Source organism: Mya arenaria, chromosome 2 (genome assembly GCF_026914265.1).
Source record: "Mya arenaria isolate MELC-2E11 chromosome 2, ASM2691426v1".
Classification (NCBI taxonomy): Eukaryota; Metazoa; Mollusca; class Bivalvia; order Myida; family Myidae; genus Mya; species Mya arenaria.
Genome location: NC_069123.1, coordinates 51,919,080 through 51,946,775, shown reverse-complemented (window position 1 = coordinate 51,946,775; position 27,696 = coordinate 51,919,080). Strand labels below are relative to the sequence as shown.

At 34.1% G+C, this 27,696-nt stretch overlaps 1 protein-coding gene across 1 annotated transcript; it reads right to left on the bottom strand.

Annotated features, from left to right (window-relative positions):
- Nucleotides 1–375: 375 nt before the first annotated feature.
- LOC128211421 (thyroid receptor-interacting protein 11-like) lies at nt 376–27,633 on the bottom strand. The gene is made up of 21 exons (XM_052916198.1): nt 26,801–27,633; nt 23,154–23,237; nt 22,655–22,705; nt 21,864–22,028; nt 20,460–20,486; nt 18,647–18,787; nt 18,398–18,443; nt 17,893–17,969; nt 16,544–17,323; nt 14,328–14,450; nt 13,977–14,051; nt 11,906–12,016; nt 11,414–11,595; nt 10,965–11,027; nt 8,810–8,911; nt 4,516–4,656; nt 2,647–2,754; nt 2,307–2,351; nt 1,979–2,105; nt 1,630–1,768; nt 376–1,239 (listed from the first exon to the last, which is right to left on the bottom strand). Exons 1-21 carry the CDS (start codon nt 27,278–27,280, stop codon nt 1,070–1,072), a joined length of 3,237 nt encoding a protein of 1,078 aa, XP_052772158.1. The 5' UTR covers nt 27,281–27,633; the 3' UTR covers nt 376–1,069.
- Between the last annotated feature and the right edge of the window lie 63 nt (nt 27,634–27,696).

The following is a 27,696-nucleotide window of genomic DNA, read 5'->3' as shown; positions in this document are numbered from 1 at the left end:
GATATTATATTTTTAAAGCTGTATAATCAGGCCAACTAGCAAAATTTATTTTAGCAGACACTCATCTAAACTGAAAGAATTGCACTTGTACAGATATCAAAGCTTGTAAAAGCATCTTTTTTAACTCTACTTCTTAAGTAAATAAAATTTGATTCCCATCCCTTCATGAAGCAAGTCTTCAAAAACTATAGCCTTGACCAATGCTGTTGGGTCTTATGTCATTTACCTGGCCAATCTTGAACATAAGAGTGTTTCTTTCACTGTTCTTGCAGTTGCCAATAAGTATTTTAAATTATGCATATTTTTGCATCAGACGTTTTAGTAGGGACAATTAGAGATGGACTGTAGGCACTTGTAAAAATCATAACCACAGTCGACTGAATAAATATAATAAAGTTTAGTAATAAAGATATAAAACATATTTACAATATAACAAATATATTTGTGAATTAAAGACAATTGCAAACATTTCAAACACAGAACACATCGTATGAAAAAAGGAGTTATTTACCAGAAACTAGATATAAGCATAAATTATGTGCATTAAAGAGAACAAATTGAATTAGTTAATACATAAATTTCTCATAAATCTTATATCTTAATACTCCTGTTAATGGTATTTCCAAGAACATATTAGTTCATTGTAGCATATTTCAATTTTCTCCTCATTCATAATTGAAGCGCATAATTTAAGTTTGAAATAATTCATTTAAACTGTATCGTCAGCGTGAGTGAAAATGCACTTTTTAAGACATCAAGTTTCAACATGAAATACAACACAATGGAAACAATTATCACAAGGCACAAAAATAATACTGGAGGTACTGATAACAATTATAAGGTAAAGGGTGCATGCTGATCAAGATTAATAACAGGAAGTATAAACTATTCATTCAATAGTTCATGCCAGAAGCATGCCAGTGATACATAAGAAACAATTTGCAAAATAAAAATTTAATTCATAACCCAATAAATACATTGCTACCTAAGTCAGTCATTGATATATGTATCTTTTTTTTCAAAAGTATTGCTTAAGAAATATAACAAGTAAGTGCTATGGAAGTGGTCTCTAATGCACAGCAGTTTCAGCAGAAGGCATGTCCAGCTGTATCGTTTGCTCGGGAACAGGTTCGCCTACTTGCTGTGTTGCCGTCTGCTCCACTACAACTGTTGTCTGCTCTGCACCACGGGCAGAGGGTTTAGCACTCTGTGGTCTGGAACCCTGCTGTAAAGCTTGACCTGAAGTACAATTTGATTACTATTAAAACATAAACTCATAGCCACAACGCAGTAAGGATCATTATCATTATGTTCACAGCAGATGTGCCAGGCATTGTTTACTTTGCAGCCACAGTAAAAAAATATATCAATATGTTAAGCTAAGAATGAGCAATTTGCATCTCATTATAGTATACCAACAACAACAGAGAGACACAAAAGTAAAACCAACTAAGCACCAACAGAAAATCTTTTTCTAATCACTAAAACACCTTATTTTTTGGGTCTGTCATTACAAACAGCTGATTTTTTTTCAATGATAACCATTTGGTATTTATCTATACAACATTACTAAACAATTTATGATTTATGATGATGTTATGTAACAACAAAGAGGAAGATCTTGCTTACCTGCAGAGGAGGGTCTTGGTGAGGGCGGGGTTCGGGCAGAGACGGGGCGACCCCTCTGCTGGCTCATAATAGGGGCTGTCTGTGGAGGCTTTGGTTGGTATGGATGGGGCTGGGGACTGGTGGACCGCGCCTTGATGCCCTGCAATCAAATAAAACATGTGTTAAAAAAAAGAGTAAAAAAAAAGTATTTACTTTGATAATTTTGCGTAGGTGCAGCAGAAAAAAGTAAAAAAAAAAATCTTTTACATTTTGTTATACTCAGTGAACTTAGGATATACCCTCCAACTGACAGGACATACTATACTATACTCCATTGGGGTATGCAGCTGTTATCTTACTAACAACATACCATGTTGTTGTTGTTGTTTGAGCCAAGGGTGCTTGGGAAGCGAGCCTCCAGTTTCTGAGGGTAACGGTTGTTGTCAGAGCGCCCCCGGTAGATGTGCCCATCATGACCCTGGATGTCAACCTCCTCCCTGGGAAAATGCAAAAAACATGTTGGAGACTGGCTATACAGGACATGACAGTGTAATAAGCATTATAGAAACTCATAGGTGGAAAAAGACAACCTTCAAGCAAGTTTTGGGATTTATAAATGAAAAGAAAAATAACTTAATGATAATGATATGAGCAAATGATTAACCAAGGTCATTACGCAAAGGCAATGTTAAAGTTACCTCGGAGCTGGAATCGTGACAGCCTCCTCCTCCCTGAACAGGTGGCTGAAACAACGAAACGCATGCCAAATCATTTTTCAACTTCTTGCATTTTAACGGAGCTTCCAAGGAATAATTCATACCTCAATTGATGACATACAATAACAAACGACAGTATCTTTATTTGACCAAAAGTGATTGTACGTCAAACTTTTTTGAGCTATTTGTTAATAAACTTACAAACCCTTTTCCGATTACTATTTTCAAATATGTGAAGAAACATACGTCTACAAAAATGATTCAAAATACATGTTTTTACTACTGGAATTTGTTTTGTTAACCGCTTTGTACATGTACATACCTGAGGTGTGTGAGTTTGGTGTTGCGCTTGTGGGGGTAAGTCAGCGTATGGCTGCCTCCGCATGGCCTTGGGGTCGCATAGTAGTCTGATATCTCCGGGTTTGTGAAGCTACAATAGTAAACGGAGATCTCAATATGTAACATTTCAATGTTGTAGGATATCTGTTTGTTAACATTATGCCACAACAACAGGTTATCAAGCAATCAATATTATTTTTTTTTTAAACTTTCTACCGCATTGTTATAAATTTCAGTTTTCAAGGATGCTTAAAATAGAAGGGATGTTAAGGTATAAGAATACAAAAATAAAATATTCACTACAAAATCGTAAAAACAAACGGATAAAACTAGAGCTATCACTGAAGGTGATTAATACCCCCGAACGCCGCCTCTCATTATGATTTATCATTGTATGAAGTTTTATGCTATTCCATCTAGTAGTTTTCAAGTTACTGTCCGGACAAAAGTTTGACAAAAAAAAACACAGAAAAAAAAGGCAATAACTCTGTAATTTGCTAAAAAAGTATAGTGATTCATGTACACTGAACTCCTTCTCATTGTGCTGTACCATTGTATAAAGTTTTATTACATTCCATCCAGTAGTTTTCAAGTTATGCTCCGGACAAGAAAAAAGTAACAAAGGGCAATAACTCTGTAATTAGCTGAAATAGAATTGCGGTTCCTGAACACTGCACTCCCTCTCATTATGATCTATCACTGTATGAAGTTTGATTAAATTCCATCCAATAGTTTTCAAGTTATGCTCCGGACAAGAAAAAGTAACAAAGGGCAGTAACTCTGTAATTAGCTGAAATAGAATTGCAGTTCCTGAACATTGCACTCCCTCTCATTATGCTCTATCACTGTATGAAGTTTGATTAAATTCCATCCAATACTTTTCAAGTTATGATCCTGACAAGAAAAAAGTAACAAAGGGCAGTAACTCTGCAATTAGCTGTAATAGAATTGCTGTTCCTGTAATCTGCACTCCCTCTCATTATGATCTATCACTGTATGAAGTTTTATTAAATTCCATCCAATACTTTTCAAGTTATGCTCCGGACAAGAAAAAAGTAACAAAGGGCAGTAACTCTGTAATTAGCTGAAATAGAATTGCGGTTCCTGTACACTGTACTCCCTCTCATTATGATCTATCACTATATGAGGTTTTATTAAATTCCATCCAATACTTTTCAAGTTATGCTCCGGACAAGAAAATAGTTTTTAAGTTATGCTCGGACAAGAAAAAGTAACAAAGGGCAGTAACTCTGTAATCGGCTGAAATTGAATTGTGGTTCCTGTACACTGCACTCCCTCTCATTATGATCTATCACTGTATGAAGCTTTATTAAAATCCATCCAATAGTTTTCAAGTTATGCTCCGTACAAGAAAAAAGTAACAAAGAGCAGTAACTCTGTAATAAGCTGAAATAGAGTTATGGTTCTTGTGCACTGCACTTCCTCTCATTGTGCTTTACTATTGTATGAAGTTTCAATGAATTCCATCCAGTACTTTTCAAGTTAAACTCCAGACAAAAAAAAGTAACAAAGAGCAATAACTCAGTAATAAGCAAGAATAGAGTTATGGTTATTGTACACTGCCATTTCTCTCATTATGCTCTATAATTGTATGAAGTTTAATCCAATTCAATCCAGTAGTTTTTAAGTTTTGCTCCGGACAAGGAAATTGCAACGTACCGACCGACCGACCGGACCGACCGACCACAGGGTGACTCCAATATACCCCCTTCAAACTTCGTTTGTCGGGCGTATAAAAAGCTTAAACATTTATTCATAATGAAAAAGAGAATGAAAGCAAAGAATGATTAAAGTGGGAAGATGGTGTTATGGATGTGAGTCATGCACTTACTTCTGTGTAAGCTGTGATAATGCATCAAAGTCATTTTTAAAGTGCACAAAAAAGGCTCTTAGGTCAGACTTTTTGAGGGAGGCGAGTTGTTTCTCGGCTATAGCACGCTCAAAGTTCAACACATTCTGGCCTGAGTTATAGCTGGAGGAGAAGTGAAGGAAAGGAAGGAGGCAGTGAGAACATGAAAATGTTTAGTGTGCACAAAAGTGAGAATAATAGGAAACGATGAACAAGAAGAAATGTTAGCACAAACAAGAAAAATAACAAATAAAAAAACAATGATAATGTTTCATCAAAATATATATCAAGACTGTAAGGTTTTTTATTGATTTTTTCAACCTGATTAAACTCACAAAGACATGTGCAATATGAGTGTAATTGTCAAAACAGAGAAGCTTTCCTACGTCTATCAAGGAGCATATCTTAATTAAGACATATCGCTGCCAAAGTAATGGGACTTCCACACATCAGGCATACCGTAACTGAATATACATAAAAATGCACACATAATCTCTTTACAGCTTCTGTTTGAATATGGCAAAATTTAAGATTTTGAATGGTGCTGATAACAATAATTTACTAGAGTAATAATGTCACCAATGCTATAACAATATCTCATCTTTTAGCTTTGAAAAACTGAAGAACTAGAAAAGGAAACATTTTATTGAATGACTAATTATGGCTTTTGCTGTGGATAAAAAGCAGGGAACACCAGGAAAGGAAATAACAACATTATAGTGCAGGATTGTTATACATCAAATGAGGATGGTTTTATTTTTGTCATTTCTTTGGCGTAATAAAGACCCTTGTTGTGGATATCTATACCCCCATAGAAGTAATAATATCAAGCTAAACATGTGCCTGCTACTAAATAGCTGAATAATCATCTAGAATATCCTGTTTTAGGTTTATTTCAGTGCTTTTGCCACACAAGGTCTAGTTTTTACTAAGAATTAGGTATATATAGAATTCTACTATTTCAAAGATGTAACATCAAAGGAGTTGACAATGCATGAGGTTGGATGATTTTATTCAGCTCTGAAAATATCTGCTGGTGCTTATTTCCAGCAAACAATGGCAGCATCACATGAAACCATCTCATCTATCAAATACATTGAAGCTTTATCCATTATTCCATTGAGAGTGTGATGAATTGTTTATGTTCATGCATTGCTGTGTATTTTTATGACTGATTACAGGTAGATTACACAAGATTAATGAGTTTTATATAAATAACATATCAATAAACAAAATGAATTGTTCATTGAGTTAGCAAAAATGGACATTTTAGCGTGTTTAGCGCATGTATTTTCAGTAACAGAAACTTTTTTATGTTGAAAACAGAATGTTTACAATGATCTTCATTTATTATATGCTCTCAAGTGATTTATTATAGATTTATCAACAAAATAAAAATGATACTTCACAGTTTCAAGCAATCAATTCTCACTTCTAAATCAACAGTCAGCCCGCACAGGGCTGGGACTCATTTTCAATGCTGTCATTCCAAAAATGTGTTACTTTTGCAAACAATTTTGGGCACTTTTCGGAAGGACTACAATTAACCGTCATTTTCAATCCATTTTCCGCATTAATATTAAACAGAACAAGAGCTGTCACAGAGATAGATTTCAATGCAATTCATGATGTGCTGAGATATTAACATAAATGTGATTACATGGAAAATTTCAACCAGAATTTTTAAGTCTAATAAAAAAGGGCAATTATTTGCAAAATACAGTTATATATCTTGGTTATTCAATTACGGTGAGTGGCTGAAAACCATTCTATAAAGTCTCAATGCAATACATCAAGCAGTTGCTGATAAATTAACCTATGTGTGCTTACATGCAAAACCTTAACCAGAATTTCTATGTCGAATAATAAAGGGCAATTATTTGTATTAAATGAAACTAGAGTTATCTTACATGGTTAATTAAGTAGGTTGGATGGTTGAGTACCATTGTATCGAGTCTCAATGCAATACATCAAGTAGTTGCTTTGACATTAAAATAATGTGTGCTTGCACACAAAACCTTAACCAGAATTTCTAAATCAAATAATAAAGGGCAATTATTTGCATTAAATGCAAACTAGAGTTATCTAACTTGGTTAATTAAGTAGGTTTGTTGGTTAAGAATCAATTTATCAAGTCTGAATGAAATACCTCAAGCAGTTGCTGAGATATTAACCTATGTGTGCTTGCATGCAAAACCTTAACCAAGGTGTGACGCCGACGCCGGCGCTTGGGTGAGTAGTATAGCTCTCCATATTCTTCGAATAGTCGAGCTAAAAATAGTTAGTTTCAGTGTAAGATAGCAAAATATTTCACCAAACTCATAGCCTCATCACTTGTGAAATGCAGCTTTTGGTGCTCATTTGGTGAAATGTATTGCCATATTACAAACAATTATCCTGTACAAAATTTCTTTGAAAGGCTTTTAAAAGATGAATATCTGAAAGAAACTTGCCACTTTTATTTGAAAAAAAAAACCCACCTGAATACCATAGTCCATTCTTATAATATAAGATTGTAATCCATTGACTTACAGAAAATTCCTTGACTGCACTCTTCTACTACTTCTCCAAGACATGATTATTACAATTCCACCATTTCATTTGATGTCACCTTCAGTCTATCTGTAGTTGGCGAGTAGTTAATACCAGCCAGGATTTAGGGGATAAAGTATGTAACAACTTTTTGTTACAACACTCAAATGTAAATAATCTTTTATAACATTTCTATTGATGTTTTTGTGTAACACGTCTTAAACAAATAATTTCACCAATGGAGCATTCAAATGCTGTTTTGAGACAATATTAAGTTCTCACATGTTTGTACGACTGTTTTTTTTTTATAAAAATCAGGTGAAATTTTATGACTTTGGAAATCATTGAAAATACTTGCAAATGAATCTGATGAAACTAAATAAAAACTGCAGTAAAAAAATACATGGATTAAAACAACTTTTTTTCATTTTTGTTTCTTTCATTAAACAACTTTTATTTAAATGAACAGAATGTGATAACCCCATAATTAAATAGGTTAAAAATCAACAACATTAAAAAAATGATTTGATGCTACTAAAAAAGTTATTTTTTTTTACTAAAAATGTCCAATATACATTTAACTCATTTAAATTGCACATTTTCCCATTCTCATTCTCAACTTGCGTATAGTTTGTATGGAAATCTACTACATGCTCAAATTTGGAGAAAAATATATAACATTCCAATACAACATGCAATAAAATCTATATGGAAAAATATTAAATCATCCATAGAACTTACCGCGTCTTCAAATAATGTTGGAGAGTATTATTACTACAATAAATAAAACAACTTTCTTGTTTTTCTTTCATAAAAAATGAATATGGTTTTTGTTACTGTCTCACAGATTTAATTTTGATTTTGTTTTTTATCAACCCTTTGTCCCAATGTATTTATTACCAATATGATAAGTGTACAAAACACCACCACTGTTTATACAGGTAATACACAAGCATAAAGTAAACACACAAAAAGCATAAGATAAAATGTCAAAATGGGAAGTAACTCTGGAATTCTTGCATTTTTTAGATTCAAATTGTTAACTGATAATGATATTTCTATGTGGATGGATTTATACAAAATAATTGTTTGTGTTATAAGCATGCCATTTACTCTCAAATGTCAGTGCTTTATCTTTATGTTTTCAGTTTTTTCAGAACTATTATCAAATTAGGTGTATTTCAAATAACATGTGAGAAGATGTATTAATCTGGTTTGTAACATGCAGTTATCTGGTTTGCAGTTCTGGTAAAAGGGAGGAGGAAAACACGATTAAATCTGTAATTTGGGAAAACTTCTATAACAAAATGCTTACTGAACACTGGTATGCTTATTACCACTGTGATATATTCTGGCAGAAAACAGCGATAAAGTGTAAGTAAGGACTACAACTATGTAATACTGCTGGTTAGGTGCAAAGAGATAATATTCTATAACTACAAAACATTCCCTTTATTGTCTAACTGTAACCCTAGTATGCTTGTAAGAAATATTAATGATTTAAGAGGTTTATGTTTTTTACAAACCTTTGGCTTTGACAAAATTCAACACTAGAAAATATTTTTGTTCAAAATCATGAATATAATTACACAATGTTTTCAACATTCTTTAAATTATATTTCTAAATTTTTCGACTTATTATTTCAGAAAGATTCAGAAAATGGTTAACACAATCTAGCGCATCTAAAATATAGTGTGATGTATCCTACATGGCAGACAAGAAACAAAGGGGGCAAACTCTCACCTCTTGGCATGCTGCCTGATCTGGTCTAGCTCAAAGGTTGTATAGGGCCGGGGAGACTTGGTGGCATTCAGACCCTGCTGGGCAGGCAGGGATGGAATTGGGCTGCAAGTTTAAACACAATTGTATGACAATACCTATCATTCACATGCTGATCATCATAAGTGCTGAATTTACCTATTAAAATATTATTAAATGTTTGAATCTTGAAATTGAAATTGACTGAAATGAAACCTTTTTTATGAACATTGATTTGTTCTTATAATCTTCTAAATACCAAATATCAAAAGCATATTAAAAATCATAATTACTTACAGAGTACAGATGCAGCATACCAAGCTGAGCACATTATATAGTAGTAAATAACATTACTTCTTACAGGAAAGAACAGTCAACAGCTTACTGATGTAACATACATTGTATATATGCTGCCTCTTTTCCAAGTTAAGACAATACATAAAAACAATCAGCATGCTACTGGTAAAAAAAAATACAAAATGGTGTTCTCCCACAATGTAAGATTGTTCTGTCCTGTAAGCATTGTAAATCTAAAGCAAGTTTGTCTTTTAAGAATGTGATTTATATCAATTTAAGGCTAAAATGCCGAAATATGTGCTCTTCAATAAATCTAACTTCTTTTGCTACAAAAAGCGTAATACATGTAAAACAGGTGTTGAAAAGATGTATATGGAAAATGTGCTACTTTTGTTCTGAAGGGACACAATGGATAAAAAGGGAAGCGAAAATCTTCAATCTGAACAAATAAGAACACAGAATGTGTTGCCAAATAGCCGTGGGATACACTTACGGCAAAGTTCTGTAAGATTGGTTCACAAAAGATACATGTTACATATTTTGTCTTTCACTTCAACATACAACAGTTCAGGACCCATATTCAATTTCATCTCGAGTCAAAGTTTGAGACTATGACTCAGAAAAGCAATACCAATATTGATATAAAAATGCTACAGGAGTATTTTAAGATGGTAAAAATCTGTTACAAATAATCCATTCTACAATTAGGCACACATCTTTTGCCAAAATAAGTTATATGATAGATATTATGAAACCTTTTAGAATTCAGTTTTCTTAGTCTGAGTGGCAAACTCAGTCTCAAGACTTCAGTGAATATATGGACCCAGGTATAGCTCAACCTCAACAATCATCCTCACAGTATCAATTCTATGTGTTGAAAAGTTTTATTAAGCACATCATAAACTTGCGATGAAACAAGGAAATGTTTTGATGCAACAGTTTTTTTTTATGTGAAAGATACAGTAATTGTGAATACTTAAAAGGTTCAAACTTCATCACAAGTTTACCCATTACAAGACTGGTGTTACATCTATACGTTATCATCTAGATTCAACACTCCTTACCCCTTGAGTCTACAACATAAACAGGGACCAACAGGTCAACAAGTGCAACAGTACATGTTAACAGATCACAACTGTTTTATTTGAACCACTTTAAAAATTGATATTCATGTTTTCTTACTGTGAAAACGTGTCTTTATTCATTTGATACCAAATTTTGTAGTAATATTACAAGTAACATGGATTAATCCGATTATTATGAAATTCTTTAAAACATGTAACGAAACAGGACACTAGTACTTTCTACCATCAAAACCTCTATCTAAGATTATTGTACCCATTGAAAAAACGTTAACTATTAGAACATATATACAGATGAATCGAGAAATAGCCTTACTCTTCATGCAAACATGGGAACTGATACCTGTTTAAAATACAACCCCACTGAAAAACAACAGGCTAGGTTGGAAACAAATGATTTTGGAAACTGTAATTTCAAACATGACATTGAATGATACAGTTCAATGTTTTAATGAATTTAATGGAAAAATGCTAATTTGATGATGATGGTGCTGTCCTGCTGCCAATACAAGAAATGATTACAAATGTGATGATTGCAAATTGGTGGTGATGCCAACTGAGATGGAACTTTGCTTTTGCATTATTTGATGACGATTTCTCATGGTTGGCTACACACTGTGCATCGCTGATTTCTTTTACATCACTGGTCATTGAGCATTTCAAGTTTACCGAAAATGGGGCTTGCAAACTATAAAATATATACTCATTTCTACAGACACCATGAATGCCAGGATGCAAATGAAGGAGAATGGAAGACTTACCCGGTAGGCATCATGTCAACTGGACGATCACATGAAATACAGTGGAACTTCTGAATTAGTTGTCTGAAACACATAAAAACAAACTTTAAATAAAGACAGAGAAAACAGAACCTCTAATTGTAGATCCTCCAGACAAAGCAGGAGCTTAATTGTGGATCATCCAGGGAAACCTCTTATTATTTGTTTAATTGGTATACATTTACTTTTTACCAGGGCAAAACTAGAAACATATTTAGGCTTGAGTGGCATGACATAGAAATGCATCAAGATCTAAACCAAATTATCAGAGTTTAAAAATAACACAAACAGCTGTGATAGCCAGCTGCATGATGCCATTTGTTGCTTTCATACAGTCTTGTGTAAGGCTTCCTAAAAGTAATGCCTAGATGTAAAACATGTCCATTGAGTAATTCTAAGCAGGCACCAAAGTTATTGGATGAGAATCTTACTTTCTGATGCCAGCAGCATCATCCTCGGACCAGTCCGTGTTTTGTTGGTATTTCTTCAGTTTGTCATTAAGGGCCTTGAGTCGGGCCTCCATCCACTCCTTGAGGGGGTCCAGTTCGAGGCGGTCCAACTTTCCATCAATGTCCTCCGCCAACTGTGCGTAAGATTTCTTCCAGTCCTCATCCTGCAGATACAACATAACATATAGATATATTGTTATCTCAATGTCAACCTAAAAATTATTGTTTACAAGTTCCTGTGGATTAAAAATTTAATTTCAATTTGATATGCTATGGCTATAACAAATATTTCACAAAGCATTCAAAATATCATGATAATTACATACATATATATATATGAAAGCAATGGTAACAATACATTGTCTTTCATCAAAATGAGCACTGGAAACAGAATGAACGAATCCTGTAAAACCACTGTTTAGAGCGACACATAATGAAGACATGATCTGATATTGTTACATGTATGTTACTTACATGTCCAGCAAGTTTGTCAAGGATCTCCTTGATCATATTGTTGATTTCCTCCGTCGTCTTGTCAAACAGCTTTGTGTTCACCTTCGCATCCAGCTGCTTCTTGTCTGCTTTCTGGAACACACACAATGAGATGTTTAGTTACACTAATTTCTTTAGCTTAATGTTATAAAATCTGATAGAATCACACAGGGAAGAAATCAATACTTGTGTGTCCATTTTCAGTTTTTTTGTTAAAGGGGATTTAACCCATGACCTCTTGGGTGAAAGGCTTACACCTATATAACTCACACATTTACTATAGTTAAACAAGAGCTGTCACAGTATGTGACGAATGCCCCCGATTGTGACATTGACCTATGAACAAGGTCAGTACATGAAAAGTTGATCTTGCCTTTACATGTCAAAAACATATGGCAAGTTATTTTAAATTGCCTCTAAACATAAAAAAATACCACCCATAGTTGACAACCAACACTGTTATGTCCTTACATATGCAGCATACCATTGTGAATAAACACCCAAGTGTGTCCTTGACCTTTGAGATAGGGACACGGGTCTGTCATGTGACACGACGTCTTGGTATGTGGAACACATGTGGCAAGTTATTTTAAAATCTGTCCATACAAGGGAAAGTTACAGCCCGGACACGACAACTTATACTCTATGTCCTTATATGCAGCCCTCTGTTGTGAATAAACACCTAAGTGTGACCTTGACCTTAGAGGTAGGGACACGGGTCTTGCACGCGACACGTCATCTTGGTATGTGGAACACATGTGGCAAGTTATTTTAAAATCTGTCCATACAAGGGAAAGTTACAGCCCGGACACGACAACCTATACTCAATGTCTTTATATGCAGCACTCCATTGTGAATAAACACTAAGTGTGACCTTGACCTTAGAGGTAGGGACACGGGTCTTGCACGCGACACGTTGTCTTGGTATGTGGAGCACATGTGGCAAGTTATTTTAAAATCTGTCCATACATGGGAAAGTTACAGCCCGGACACGACAACCTATACTCTATGTCCTATATGCAGCACTCCATTGTGAATAAACACTAAGTGTGACCTTGACCTTTGAGGTAGGGGCACGGGTCTTGCACGCGACACGTCGTCTTGGTATGTGGAACACATGTGGCAAGTTATTTTAAAATCTGTCCATACAAGGGAAAGTTACAGCCCGGACACGACAACCTATACTTTATGTCCTATATGCAGCACTCCATTGTGAATAAAGACTAAGTGTGACTTTTGAGGTAGGGACACGGGTCTTGCACGCAACACGCCGTCTTGGAATGTGGAACACATGTGGCAAGTTATTTTAAAATCTGTCTATACATGGGAAAGTAACAGCCCGGACACGACAACCTATACTCTTTGTCCTATATGCAGCACACCATTGTGAATAAACACTAAGTGCGACCTTGACCTTAGAGGTAGGGGCACGGGTCTTGCACGCCACACGTCGTCTTGGTATGTGGAACACATGTGGCAAGTTATTTTAAAATCTGTCCATACAAGGGAAAGTTACAGCCCGGACACGACAACCTATACTCTATGTCCTATATGCAGCACTCCACTGTGAATAAAGACTAAGTGTGACCTGGACCTTTGAGGTAGGGGCACGGGTCTTGCACGCGACACGTCATCTTGGTATGTGGAACACATGTGGCAAGTTCTTTTTAAAATCTGTCCATACAAGGAAAAGTTACAGCCCGGACACGAGTTATTGAGCCGGACACACGGACGGACGGACGGTGAGATTTTAATATGCCCACCTTCGGGGGCATAAAAAGAATGCTTTAGTAAACTGTCATAGACCCACCAACTTAAAATAATTGCTAAGAAATCCACTGATACACTCACTGTCCCTCATTACAGACCATTGTGCAGCTGACAAAATCAAATGGCCACAGTATCAAGAATGACAGAGTCAGGCACAATGTATGAAAATAGTGAATGCTTTTTGTACATGCAGCAATCCATATCAGCAGAATTAAAAATGCAAGTTTGTAACTATTTGTGGTAAGGCATGTAATGATAGGGGAGATAAGTGTCCCGCACGTACCACATCGACCTCCATCTGGACATAGTCCTTGTCTGCCTTCTCCTCCTGCAGCTTGTCACAGTACTTCAACAGATCCTGAAAACACACACATGCACACTTGTGAAGAACTTTCTTGCGTTAGATCAAAATATGAAACAAAGACACTAGTACGGAGTGAGTTTTCTGAAACCATCTTTTTTAAAAGTATAGAAAACAGTCACTATCTCAAAGAATGTTTTCAACTGTTTAAACTGTTTAGGAGCTACATTAAATGCAAAATAGTAAGGTTTGTACCCTCTTTGAGGTAACACTTCACTAGCGAAGCTACATCATGAATGGTACCATCTATATTTGTAGCCTATAATGTCTTACCTCTATCTGTTTTGTACGGTATTTACTGTCATCGATGATGTCGCTTGTGGTATGGTGCAGCTTTTCCACCTCTGCCTGTAGCTGCAGGATTGCCTGCTGGGCGCGGCTCAATGCATCACTGTCCTATATACATGACAAGCATAGCATCATCGCAAATGTTACTGATCTTTATATACATGACAAACATAGCATCATTGCATCTGTTACAGATCTTTATATACATATCTTTATATACATGAAACCTAATAAATACAACTTGACACATTCATATCTACCAATACAAAATGAGATAGGCATGACATAAACATTAGATGGCTTAAAATATGAACAAAGGTTTCCTGTACTTATACAAGTATCCTCAATGGTGGTATCTTAGTATTATTTGTAGAAATAGGATAGATTATCATAATAGAGAAAAACATGTTAGAATGAACATTATCATTTAAGATATGGTATTAAAATTGTATTACCCAGTATGATTGTAAACAGGGATTACAAGATTCCATTATGAAGGGGTAACATATCTACATAAACTTATATAAAACTACTTTGTTACATTTTTTAGACATGTCAAGCATGATGGTGTTCAATATTATGCTTAAAAATTTGGTGACATTCACATGTATAAATTTACGCTCATTTATTATGCTGAATTCAATTCAGTTGACAAGGATAACAAAACAAATCTTCAGAAGTTGTTAAAATTTAGAAAGCTAAGTGAAAAGAACTACTCTGTGTTTCCATCAATAGCACTTAAAAGAAATATGACTTATTTATGACATAAAAGTTATAAAAATTCCATTTATATGAAAATAAAGCTGTTAAGGTCAATTACTTTATTGCTTTCAAAGATGTGGAAAATAAAATAGAGCTGTAATAAATAGCTGCTGATTTATTGATTGGTAAGAACCGTTCTAAATCTATGGCCTATTGTTTGTTGCTAAAGCAAAAATCAACCATCAATAATCAGCTGTGAGCGTAACCAGGACATGACAAATGAAAAGCAACAAAATACAGGCATAATAATAAAAAAAACAAACATAGCAAGTGACAATTAAAAAATATGACATTCATACACAAAAGAAATAGGTGCAAAAGAATCAATCTGTGAATGGTAACATTTGCATGTAAAGTGATATAAATATCCATGACAAATATGGTAATTAAAGATTTAACAGCAAGATAAATATGCTGGTAAATGAGAATTTGTAAGTTACAATAATTCAATTAGATGGGCTGCCAAATTTAACACTAGGTTTTGGGTGTAACTCTTAACTCTTAACACGACTTCCAAATACACTGTTTCACGATCGCTATTTAGAGAAAAATCCACTTCAAATGCATTAAAACTATTTAATGATCAAGGTATATTTAGAAATATCTTAAATCAAGGAGAAAGTATTTACCCAACGAATTAACTTAACATTGTGTTTGAATTTTAATATGTTGAAAAACTCTTTAAAATGTTAATCTACATTGAACATGACATTGTGTACAGCATGTTTTTTATATAGATGTTTCTCATGCGAGATCATGGGATCAACCCATGGAATTTTATTAATACAAATATTGAATGTGTAAACAAAATGTCTGAATGTCAATATGCACAACGGCATACTCTCAATACACTCATGTACACAAATCATAATTTCTGAAAGACCTAATATTTGCACTAGATAAACATTATACATGAATAAGCATTGTCACAATCATTTATCAATATATAAAGAATATTGCGCATGAACCCCTGTGTAAGGTCAGTCTTTCAAGACAGAATAATGATGTCTGAGAGATTGTACTTATATGGATTATGGTTTTCTTGGTCGATATAAGCAGATAAAAGGGTTAAATGACCACTTGAAGTGTAGATAAAACAAGGCTTGATATTGAAGTGGCTGTACCTTTATGTGGGGTATAGTTTTAATTGCACAATCCTTACATTATTGAAATTTTATGACAAGTGAAATAAAACTTGAACTAAAAATATATTGAAGAATTATCACAAAACGTGGGCTGGGATTGTAAATTTCAATTTAACTCTCGATTACCAAATGGTAATAGTTAAAAGTTTTAACATGCACATACACTTCTAATGAAATAAAAATGAATAGATTCTTTTTTATACTGATAGTCTACAGAAACTAATATGGTATTAAAACACATTATATACATGTATTGAGAAAAGAGATAGATAAGAAGTAAAGAGAAAGACTGACCATGTCATTACGACCACCAGCCACTTTAGCTCTCATGAGGGCAAACTCCACCCCTTTGGCCATCCGCTTGATTTCTTGGTCCACCAGAAACACCTGGTCTCGTAGACTGTGAAGCTGATCATTGAGGCTGTATGCCATTTTCTTGAGCTTCTCATTGGTGGCCTGCAGCTCTGGGGCAGACAGGAGAATCTGTGAGGAGGTGACTTGAATGTCATTCTCATCCAGGATCACTTCCAACTCGTGCCTCAACTCTGCCTCCTCATTTAGTCTCTCAGCCACAGATTCCTCTTGCTTCTTCTTCTTCTTATCAACCTGTTCCTCCTGTTTAGGTTCCTTGGCTTCTTCAGCCTTCTCAGCAGGCTTTGCTTCTTCATCCTTCTCAGCAGGCTTTGCTTCTTCAGCCTTCTCAGCAGGCTTTGCTTCCTCCTTGCCACTGTTCACCTCACTCTCCTCAGGCGAGCTCGTGTCCCGGTTACCCTGGATCTTGCTTTCCATCTGTGCAAGCCAGCCGGACAGGTCAGTAACTTCACTCTGGTATGCGCTGTCATCGATAATGTTTTGCTGGAACAGCCGGAATCTATCCTCCAGCACCTTCAATCGCTCCTCAAACACCTGCATGTTGTATGGCATGAAGTCACCAATATTCTCTTCATCCGATGATTCTTTCTCCGTGTCAGTAGATGTATCTCCGTAGTGTTTCTTCATTCGGATTTTGGAAACCATTGCAACTACAGAACCAAACAGTGACAATGCACCTTTCTGGGAAGGTGCATCTGTTGTCTGAGTTAAAAAGGAAAGAAAGAGAAAGATCAAAGAGAATAGAGAAAAAGAAGGTGATTAAAAGCAGTGATTCCTCCACAGGCAATTTACATGCATAGAGTTACACAAAAAATACATGACATAAGAACCATACATATAAAATGCACTCACATTTTTATTAACTGACTGATCTAAAATACTAGTATAGTAGTGGTCATTGTTGTTTATTCCAGCTTCTTGAATTTGTGAAGCAAGTCTATCATTTTGTATTCCAAAAATTGATTCAGGTGTTTTTGACTTTGGATCCCTGTTTTCAACAGACCCACCACTAGTATGTTTAGAAAAGCCAGACTCCTTCTTATTATCTGTCTGTAAGATCAACATGAATTATAGTAGTTAGTACATAACCCAAAACTAAAACTTTCATATAAACTATGAATTAGATAAAACAAATGCATACATAAACTATTAAGACAGTCATTAGTAAACTAAAGATGCTTCTAAAGGTCTAATGCAGTTACTTAAACACAGCATAATAGTAAGGTTAGGAGAGGCAAGGGAAGGAAAGAATGTTTGTTAGGGGAGGTTACCTTGTCTCTTTGTGCAGCAAGGGCGTCCAGGTCCTCCTGCAACTTGCCAATCTGCTCCAACAGCTCAGCCGGAACACCTGCAACACATTCAAAACATGGTGCCTCTTCAATTTTAAGGAATTGACAAACTGTAACATAAGAGCACCACAGGTAAATGTCAACACTTATTGAATTAGGGGCCATAACTCGACAGATAGATTTGCAAGAGTGAGATGACTTGCTACAAAATAATAGAAACATTGTCATATTAACATGTTTACAATTTTTCAAATGAATATCTTTAACAGCTTTTGAGTTTGGGCAAACTAAGGTATTTGCTCATCATTGGCAATGACACCATGGCTGAACCAATACCTTGTACTTAAAATGCTTTCTGGTGTGTTAAAATCCAAGATGCAGTATCATTTCCCTTTATCATGAGCTATACAACATAAAAGAGGCTCAGATGGTATCTGAGTTTTACTTTTTAATATTTCATTAGTAAAATTTATTTTGGGACAAATACCTAGGCCTTGAATGGCTGACTTGTCCAACTTATTCTTAAGCTCCTCCTGAAAAGAGAAAGCAGAACAAATACATTCAAACTTCATCTATAAAGAAAATAACCCCTTCTTCACATTTCTAACATAATTATTTTTATGGAACTTTCAGTGATTTCTCTTCACTAATTATTTTATACCATAAATAAAAGCATTTTTAAAAATCTCCAGTGGCTGATTACTGCTTGCTTTAGCTCACATTATAGTGTTCTTACCTCGAGGGCATCCACCCGGGCCTTCAGGGTCTGGTGGTCAGAGTCCATCCTCCCCAACCTCTCCAGGATGTCCAAGAGCTGTTCAGATGGCCCGGGCGTACTAACCCGTGACATTGGCCGTGATGAGCCAGGGCGGGATGGCTGTAACACAATAGAAACAGTTACTGGGAAGGTTTAAACTGTACACTGGAGTACTGTCATCAATGTTTTCTTTGTAACTTTTAGTAAAAAGGTTTACTATCTCTAAAGCTTGTCAAAGGAGATTAAATATTATCTGAGATAATTCAATAGCAAAAGCATTACCATATTGTTCAGTAAATTAATGTAAATTAAAGATATAGCATTCTACATGAGCATTTAATGCTTAACATTGTTGCATAAAGTGATGACAATTTTCCTCATTTTTACATAGAAACGCAATAATCTTTCTTTCTCAAATAAAAATAATCTCAAACAAATAAAGGCATTAGAAGCCATTTTTAATTGAAAGAAAAGAGGGCTTTAACAAAATTGAAGTGCTGAAAGATAATTTTTCTTATTGATTTTATCAGCCATGTGTTATATGGTTGTCATACAAAATGAGCATGAAAATGACGCAGACACCTACACAAATACCTCAGTAAACAGACTGTTGACATTGACCAATTTGAAATTGATTGTATAAATTAATACTTCTTCTGAATGTAGCATTATTAAATACCAGCTATAAACTGAGATATTGCTCTGCCCGTTAAGGGATTTTTCTTTAAAAGCAAGGTCAATGGCGGGACACATATTGAAAGCAAAAGCATGAAAAGCCAACAGAATTGAACAATCAAGTACCCCCAACCATTCCGGAGGGAAAAGAGAAGGGATGTGTTGAAAATGATGTGAACTGTCCTATTACTACCCTACCAGGTGAAATTTTGCCACATCTATTAAGAAAATTAAGTACAAATGTGTAAATAAAAAACATGTTTTTTAAAAAGCTAGGAATTATTCATTCAAATCAAACACTGTTTAATTTGTTTGTCCAAAATCTCATTTCATGCCATTATTTGGGGAAGAAAATAAACAGCCAATAAAACTGCAACGCATCAGTGAAATCAAAATGTCTCATAGGCTTTTATTACCAATCAAATGCCAATTTAGAGCTCCTAATTTATTCCAGCCTTATTCAATAGGCACCATGAATAACATTGGATTTGGGCTGTGGTGCGAATAGCAACCTCAATCAATGATTACGGAAAACTTGATTGAATAAAACTATATTTAAGTACTTTTTATAGCTACCAAAAACCAATTATCAAATGTTCAAATAGGCTGCCTCTGAACGTCATGATTTGTCATATGCTTGACTTTTGTTTGTTACAGACACAATATTTAAGCATGCTTCCCTCTTACATCGGTAAGTATCGTTTAATTCAACAATCAATCTGGTGTTCACAGAATAAATATACATCTGTATTATAAATGGCTGGCACATGAAACACATAATATATATTTTTGGGGGTAAATATGAACAAGATTTTCGGTGGTAATGTGTTATGAAAGCTTATTTTTACAATATATTCAAGAAGGAAAAAAAAACAGTTAATAATTTTGATCATGATTGAAATAATTGACCCCCACCTTCCTAATATTATTCTGCCAAAAACAATTATGTGGTATATACAATATGTTCAAAATATTGTGTTTCTTATCACTAACAATGTTTTGCTTTAGGAAATTGAAATCTTGTTTTTGGTGGAAAATAAACATGTGAAACATAAAACATGCCACCGCCATCTTAAAACTTGCAGATGAAGAAAATTGTAGTATTGTGTGACCTTACCCATACCTTTAGAAGTTGATGTTTAGCCTAGGCATGAAGCAGAAATAATGTATGAAAGGAAGAAGTCATGCAAATACAACATGCATAACAGAAACAGGCATCTTTACTTATGTTTAAGATCACAGCCGGATTAGTCTGGCCAGTGGAAATGCTCTTCTTTAAGCTTGATTTAAATACCAAAAAGAACAACAAAAAACACAATAAATGCTCCATATTTTGACAACATCAGGGCCCTCACTCTTCCTTAAGGGAAAGGGTCTGCAGCCCTTTAATAGGAGACAGTTGAATGAATGGGATAATTTTGATAAGTTTTTGTTTAAAAATCATCATGATAATGTTAGGTTTATTCAATATAATTCCACATTATTCAGCAAACATTTATCTGTTTATGCATCATTGTAGGAAATTAACGTATGGTCTCAAACAGAATAGATGGAGAGCCCTGAACACCCACAGTATGTTTAGTAAATTATTCAAACACAAAACATATCACACATGCCATGCCAAACTAATTAGACTGTAAATCTACAGTAATACATCTCGTAATGCTTTCCAACAATATTACAACATTTCTTTTAAGAAGATTGTGCTTATATGCATTATTTTAGGTGATTTTTAACTAAAAAAACAGCAGGATGACCTAGTAAACATTCTATAACACTACAAACAGTGATGGATTGCATGGAAACATGCATCGAAACATCATAACAGTGGTCAAAAATGCATTTCTTTATTGGGACAATATTGAATTCTTACATAACTCCTACGGGAAGTAATTATCTCTGATTTATCATTCTCCTGAGTCAATATAAATCCATCAATGTTGTTTTTAATCAATTCTGTGTTTGCTTTGGTATTGGCAGGCAGAGACTGATAATCCGTCCTACTCATGTCCTTTAGATACATAAAACAAACAAAATATGGATACTATATCATGTTCGCAGCTCTCAAGCACCTTAATCTCATCGATCCTCCGTGTTACTTATGTGAGGGATTTATCGAAACCTCTTACAATTTTTATTACAAGATATAACGAATGATTAATGTAACAAAAGACAAACAGCTGTTTGAAAATCCATACAGTACACAACAGCTGCTTTTCAAAAAAACAAACAAGGACAAAAAATCATTAAAAAAGCATTAAAAGTTAAAAATCAAATAAACAGACATATATAGCTTACTTTACGCTGCAAAATAAAATGCAAAAAGGTTACAGTTTTGGTTGGAGTATAATCTTAAAGCAACTAATAAATGTATTGGAGTGCAAAAATAAATACTCAACATCCTGTCTAGAAAGTACTTTAAAGTCAAGCTATCTAAACCCCCAAATACCCTAGTAATACCATGTACCGATAATTATGCTAGCATTTAACAAGCATCAGAGAGCAAAGGGAGGAGACATACCGGTTCCGTCTGACTAGACATCTCTATGACAATCCTCTCCTGCTGTTGCTGTGGAGTTAGGTCATCACGAATACCCTTGAGGGCATCTTCCAGGGACGGCCACGTCACAAACTGACTCAACTCCTCTGGTGTGGGCAGCAGTGCAAACTTGTCATTGAGCTCACCCTGTCAAAATAGTCACAAAAGTCTTAACATGTGATACAGTGATAGTCTTGCACTATATATGCATTACTATCCTATTTAAAAAAAGTGACTTTTTTTAAATCATCTACCGTATTAAATTCTTCAATCAGTAGAATCATTTGAATATGGCAACATTTAAAAAAAGAAATTGTTGAAACTATAGTATTCTAACATAACCAGAAATCTACTCTTCTAGCACTATGATAAAAAAGTAAAAGCACAGTTACAGAAATTTCACTGGAGGAAACTATGAAATCATGTTTTGATATTTTTTTTCTATTTTACTTATGCACTACCATGATATGTTAACATTGTCAGAGTGCAGGACACAGAAGAGTATTCATATTGTTCACATGTTTCTTTATATTTGCTTTTCTTCATACCTTAAAACCTATTTAACCTTTCATTTCAACATTGACGTCTATTGTAATCATTATATATATATATATATAGAAGAAAGATTGAATAAAAGTCTACAATTACCCTTGTCAATATTTGTTGTAAACCCTGTATCTAATAATGCCAAACTTGATCTATGAATTATGTCAATATTTTCTCAACATTTGATTTTATTTAGATCATTTTAAGATCAGCAATATTGCTCTTACCGTGACTTTTTCCAACTCTTGTAACCTCTTCTTTAAATCATCAACATTCAGCTGAAAAATAAAGCAAATTTTTATAAATAAATCTGTTACATAATACAGTTAACAAAATCAACCTACATCTCAGTAAAACCGAAAAAAACTATATAAGCACAAGTTATGTTTGATGTTTCTCTTAAATAGAGATGTACCAGAATAGATTGCTGTTTCAAACTGCTAGAAATGAAGTGGCTACATTCGATATAAACATTCAACTTGCATTTGAGATTCATAACTGATTCATATATTATAAATGATATACTAAGTATACTAGTTCGCCTTAGACTGGTTTTCGTTCTACCTAACCATGGTCAATATATAAATTATAAATGATATATACGTCTTTATTTCGAACAAGACTATGACCCTTTAAATATAATTTGTTTTACACTTTCATAATGCCAGTGACATTATTTATATAAGCCCATAGCTTGACTGCCACCAATCAGCCCAGATTTCTTACCCCCTTGATCTTATCCTGGAGCAGTTGGTTGGCATCACGAAGCTCCTTCATCTCCTTCATCATGTCCTCAATCAGCGAAAACAACTGAAACACACAAAATACAGTTATTGTACAGAAATATCATAATGCATATATATGATCATTGTTCCATAAACAGTAAGAATATAATAAACAGATGAGACTTAAGTCTCTGAGCAGTTAGAATAGTTGGAAGTCAAATCATTAAATTTATACTTGTTTATTATTGCTCATAAATTTCTTTCATTCAAGAATCTCCAGCACAAGCAGAGTCCATCTGCTTAAAATTGAGGGCCAATATTAGTGAACATTTGTCTGCTTTTAAGGTGCTTAGATGTCATCAAGTACAACTATCAATAAATGAATACAAATTTAGATGGGGGGATTTCCCTGATTTAGACAACTTTTTTTATTTTTTTTATTTAATATCCCACATAACACAACACAATTGATCACATAAATACGTAATGTATAACATATGGTGTTTATTATATAATGCTTATTTAAGAAGTGAGAGTGGTGTCAATACATAAAAGAATAGACATTTTTTTATTGTTAAACAAACTGATAAAAAAGAAAAGACAAAAAAAGCAAAGATCAATTTTTAACTAGAAAAAAATAAATACTAACAAGTAAATAAAGAATTTATAAACTACAAAAAAGTTGAAAGGAAAAAAGACTATACTAGGAGGTGTTGCTTAATTGTAATTTTTCTTTTAATACATGACATTTTTGCTTGTGGACTGTTAGTTTGTCATTCATGAATGCAATTTCATGTTCGATTTTTTATCGCAAACCTATGTAGTTTTTGAAAGCTGTAAAAGTTGGAGTAATATCTCTAAGCTTCATAAAGTATATAAAATATTTCAACAACACAATCAAGAAATTAATGAGACGACTAAAATTCAATTTTTGAAAAAATCCAAACTTGAGTTCTTGACTCATTGTCATAGAAGGGGACTCTCATTTGCAGCTTACTGTACATCCCTTGGACCCCCAAATTAAGTGAATGTGTAGTATAAATACTATATATATTGGAACCCTATATATATGATTACAAGAAAAACCCATTTTGTCAACAATGAGGTCCTAGGACCCCCAGCTGAAATAATCTAGTGAGATTTGTGAAATCAAATCATATTCAAGTGTAAGTATAATTGAGACCCAATCATTTTCTTCCTTTTTCATGCTTGAAAAATAATTGTTTATGTCGAATAATTGTCAATTAATGATCATCCAATATGGATAAAAATGTAACTAATCTTCATACTTTCGATAAATAAAATAAATAAATGAAATATTATACTACTATGTTAACTTCTAAAAACTAACTAACATATTCTTCATCAGTTTCACATTAAGCAGAAACATTGGTTTCTTCAGAATTAATTAAAAATAGCATTTATAAGTCTTTTCCCTCCTACATAAATACATTCTTACAGATCAGCTTGCCAGTAACCGCATCGAGCTCTAATTAGCATTTTAAGTGAAACTTAGAATTCAAATAACTCTTAATCTGAATATGTCAAGCCCTGGTACACCAGATAAACTGTGAGCAACTGATCCTAAGTGAAGGTTCATATGAAATTCATTTTGTATCATGAAGAATGCCATAACAGACTGAATGTATCCAGGTATCTAATAGGATGTTTCAATGACTGAACTTTTAATCATTTTGCGCTATAATCAAGGTGTATAATATTATCGAATTATACTATATATATATATATCTTAATACATGTAGATGCACTGGTCATGCAACATTTTAAATCTGCTGCTAATTAAATACAACAAATCTGTTATCACATATAGCGATATTGGTGTTGTGTAATATACTAATACCACATTAGGGTAGCAGTTTATATTTTATGAATGATTTTATCCAAAGTGCTGTAAACTTATAGGAATCTATACAATGTTTTAAATAGAAGTTTGGTAAGAGTAATGAAATGTTAATGTCACATGTGTGCTCATGCACTTAAATGAATGTCTATAACGAGATATCGTAAATGTATCCAAACAATTATTTTGACTCAATTTAGAAAAGATTTATACATGTATTTAAAAGTAAAGAATACAAAACTTTTAAGCAAACCTAGGAGGAAAGGTGCACCCAGTGTGGTGCTCCAGAACACTGTAACAGACTGAGCAATATGTGTCAATATGAAATGAGAGCTATATACAAAATATGATCTAAAACTGAAAGCATGTCAACAATCATTTCTGCTATTTTAAATTTGCCTTCAGTTGTAAAGTTGTGAACATTTAGCAAAATTACTTTTAAATCCTGGTGAAGAATTATGGAGCAGACAAATGTCAATGACTTTTGACAACAAAGTAAGGCTTTAACACCTTGTCCCAAACACACACTCATTATGTCGAAACACCGTAGTGAATACTTAATGGTAGTGTTTGAAAATCGGACTCCATTTGCCATTGATAATCGAATTGAATCGGACCAAACATTTCGATTTACTATCGGACAATTATCGAAAGTTCATAATATCAGTAAGGAATACATTCTTTATACATAGTATTATCAGGATCATTTAAATGGTTAAACCTGGAATCAGTATGTGTAATGCTATGGTAATGCATTTTGCAATAGAAAGTAAATTTCCATAACCTTTTTCTGCCTTTAATAACTTAACAAAAAAACACAGAACACATCACATACTTAATAATGGCACATCAATTGCAAAATGATGCACACCGCATCATGTAAGTTATCTTAGCATTTCATCTATGTAAAAGCATATTAAATATTTGTGAACCAGCTTAACATTCAATAACCTGTTATATATATAGAGTTCATTATAATAATTTAATTTCATAAAACTTTCACAAAAAAGAGTAAATTAGTAAATTACAAACGATACCAAAAAAGGTTTCAAAACAGAATGCACCGATCCGGGATCCCCGGTATTTTCAGGTAAGACCAGACCCACTACACCATGGAGACAGGTTATTGAAGAAGGTTTTATGAAATATATAAACAATTAAAAACAATTTGTAATTTTTGGAGAGTTTGTAAGTTTTTAAGCAAAAGTGTTTACATTCACCGCATTTGTGTAAGAGAGTGACCTTCCTTGTTGAATTGAACTCGACGAGAATGAAAAAAAAAGACATTTACTCGACTTTTACCACAAAACAAAGAAAAATACGTAGTTACCGGAAGTAACATTAGCGACATCGATTTTGGACACCCACTATCGATTCTCGCCGACATAGCATTGTCAGCGACGATTTAACGATTGTTCTCGATAATCGTTTAATCACTACTTAATGGGGAGTTATTTTGAAATTCTTCCATACAGTAGCCTGAAGAGATGTAGAGTAGACACAAAAACAAGGACGGATATATTGAAGAACCATATGCACTGTTAGATCAGTCTAGTCGTACAGTGCTGTGCTAGTGTTTCTGCAGTTGTTGGTTGGAGCAATACACCATGAACTACCCAGGTTTAGTTAAGTTGACACAAAAAAGGAGCAACAACATGAACTGCATTGTCCTTGGGAATTGTAAAAATGTACAATCATGTATACCTATATTAATTGATAGATGTACATTTATCTTTAAAGAGTTAATCACAAATTTAGTCACAAGAGTGAATTTAAAATAACATTACCTTCCCTACTCCTTCTTCATTAGCATCTACACGCTTTTTGAGCTGCATGTACTGCCACATGTCAGCAACTGGGCGGTCCGAGCCGGTCTCAACTTTTGCTTTTGTTGCACGATCAAAAAGTTCTGAATTGGAGGGCAATTTGTTAAGTTCTTCCATTTGTTGAAAAAGCTTTTCCACTTTAATTTCTAATCTATGATAAGGAGTTGGTCTAAAAGCAGGAGCAGACTTTTCACTGAGGCCATCTTCAGATTCTTCACCCCTACCACTGTCAGCATCGCTTAGTGTTGAGCGAGCTCTAATCTTCGATGTTGCCAAAAAATCTCGGTCATGTTCATTGATGTCAGTCCTGGCATCAGAGATATTTAATTTCTTAATAATTGCATGTAGGAGACTGTGCATCACATTGAAATTGACAACCCCTATCTCAGGTGTCCCAAGGGACAAATCCACCATCTGGGCGAGTGACACCGACGTCGGCATGTTGGACTAATTCAATTTAGCCTTAAATAATATTCCGTAAATAATTTAAAATCATACAGTGTTTTTTATGTCACTTATAATTGAAAACTCATTCTGTTTACTACACAGTCATTTTAAGTTGTAGTCCATGGTCGAATAACATATTCTGCGGAAACTTCCTGTTGTTTATGCGGTTGAAAGGAAGCTCACTTAAATCCGTACAAATATAATATTCGTTCTAAGCAATGATGTCAGAAAATATTGTGGACTATAAAGTTTCGTTCTTGATATGATAAAGGTACAAAAAGCAAAAATATCGGTACTTCTTCACATGCGGAGGATTATTAAAGTTCACGTTGATGGTAGTTGTTATTAGCAACATGAAGCCCAAACCACGTGACTAGTTCATTACGTCCCTTGTATAAAAAAATAGTCCA

Excerpts from the sequence above, each read along its gene's own strand:
- LOC128211421 (XM_052916198.1), bottom strand. The coding sequence starts at position 27,280 with ATGCCGACGTCGGTGTCACTCGCCCAGATGGTGGATTTGTCCCTTGGG. Across the intron at positions 11,028-11,413 it reads GATGCTGCTGGCATCAGAAA|ACAACTAATTCAGAAGTTCC; the intron begins GTAAGATTCTCA and ends TATGTGTTTCAG. Across the intron at positions 2,106-2,306 it reads GTCACGATTCCAGCTCCGAG|GGAGGAGGTTGACATCCAGG; the intron begins GTAACTTTAACA and ends GCATTTTCCCAG.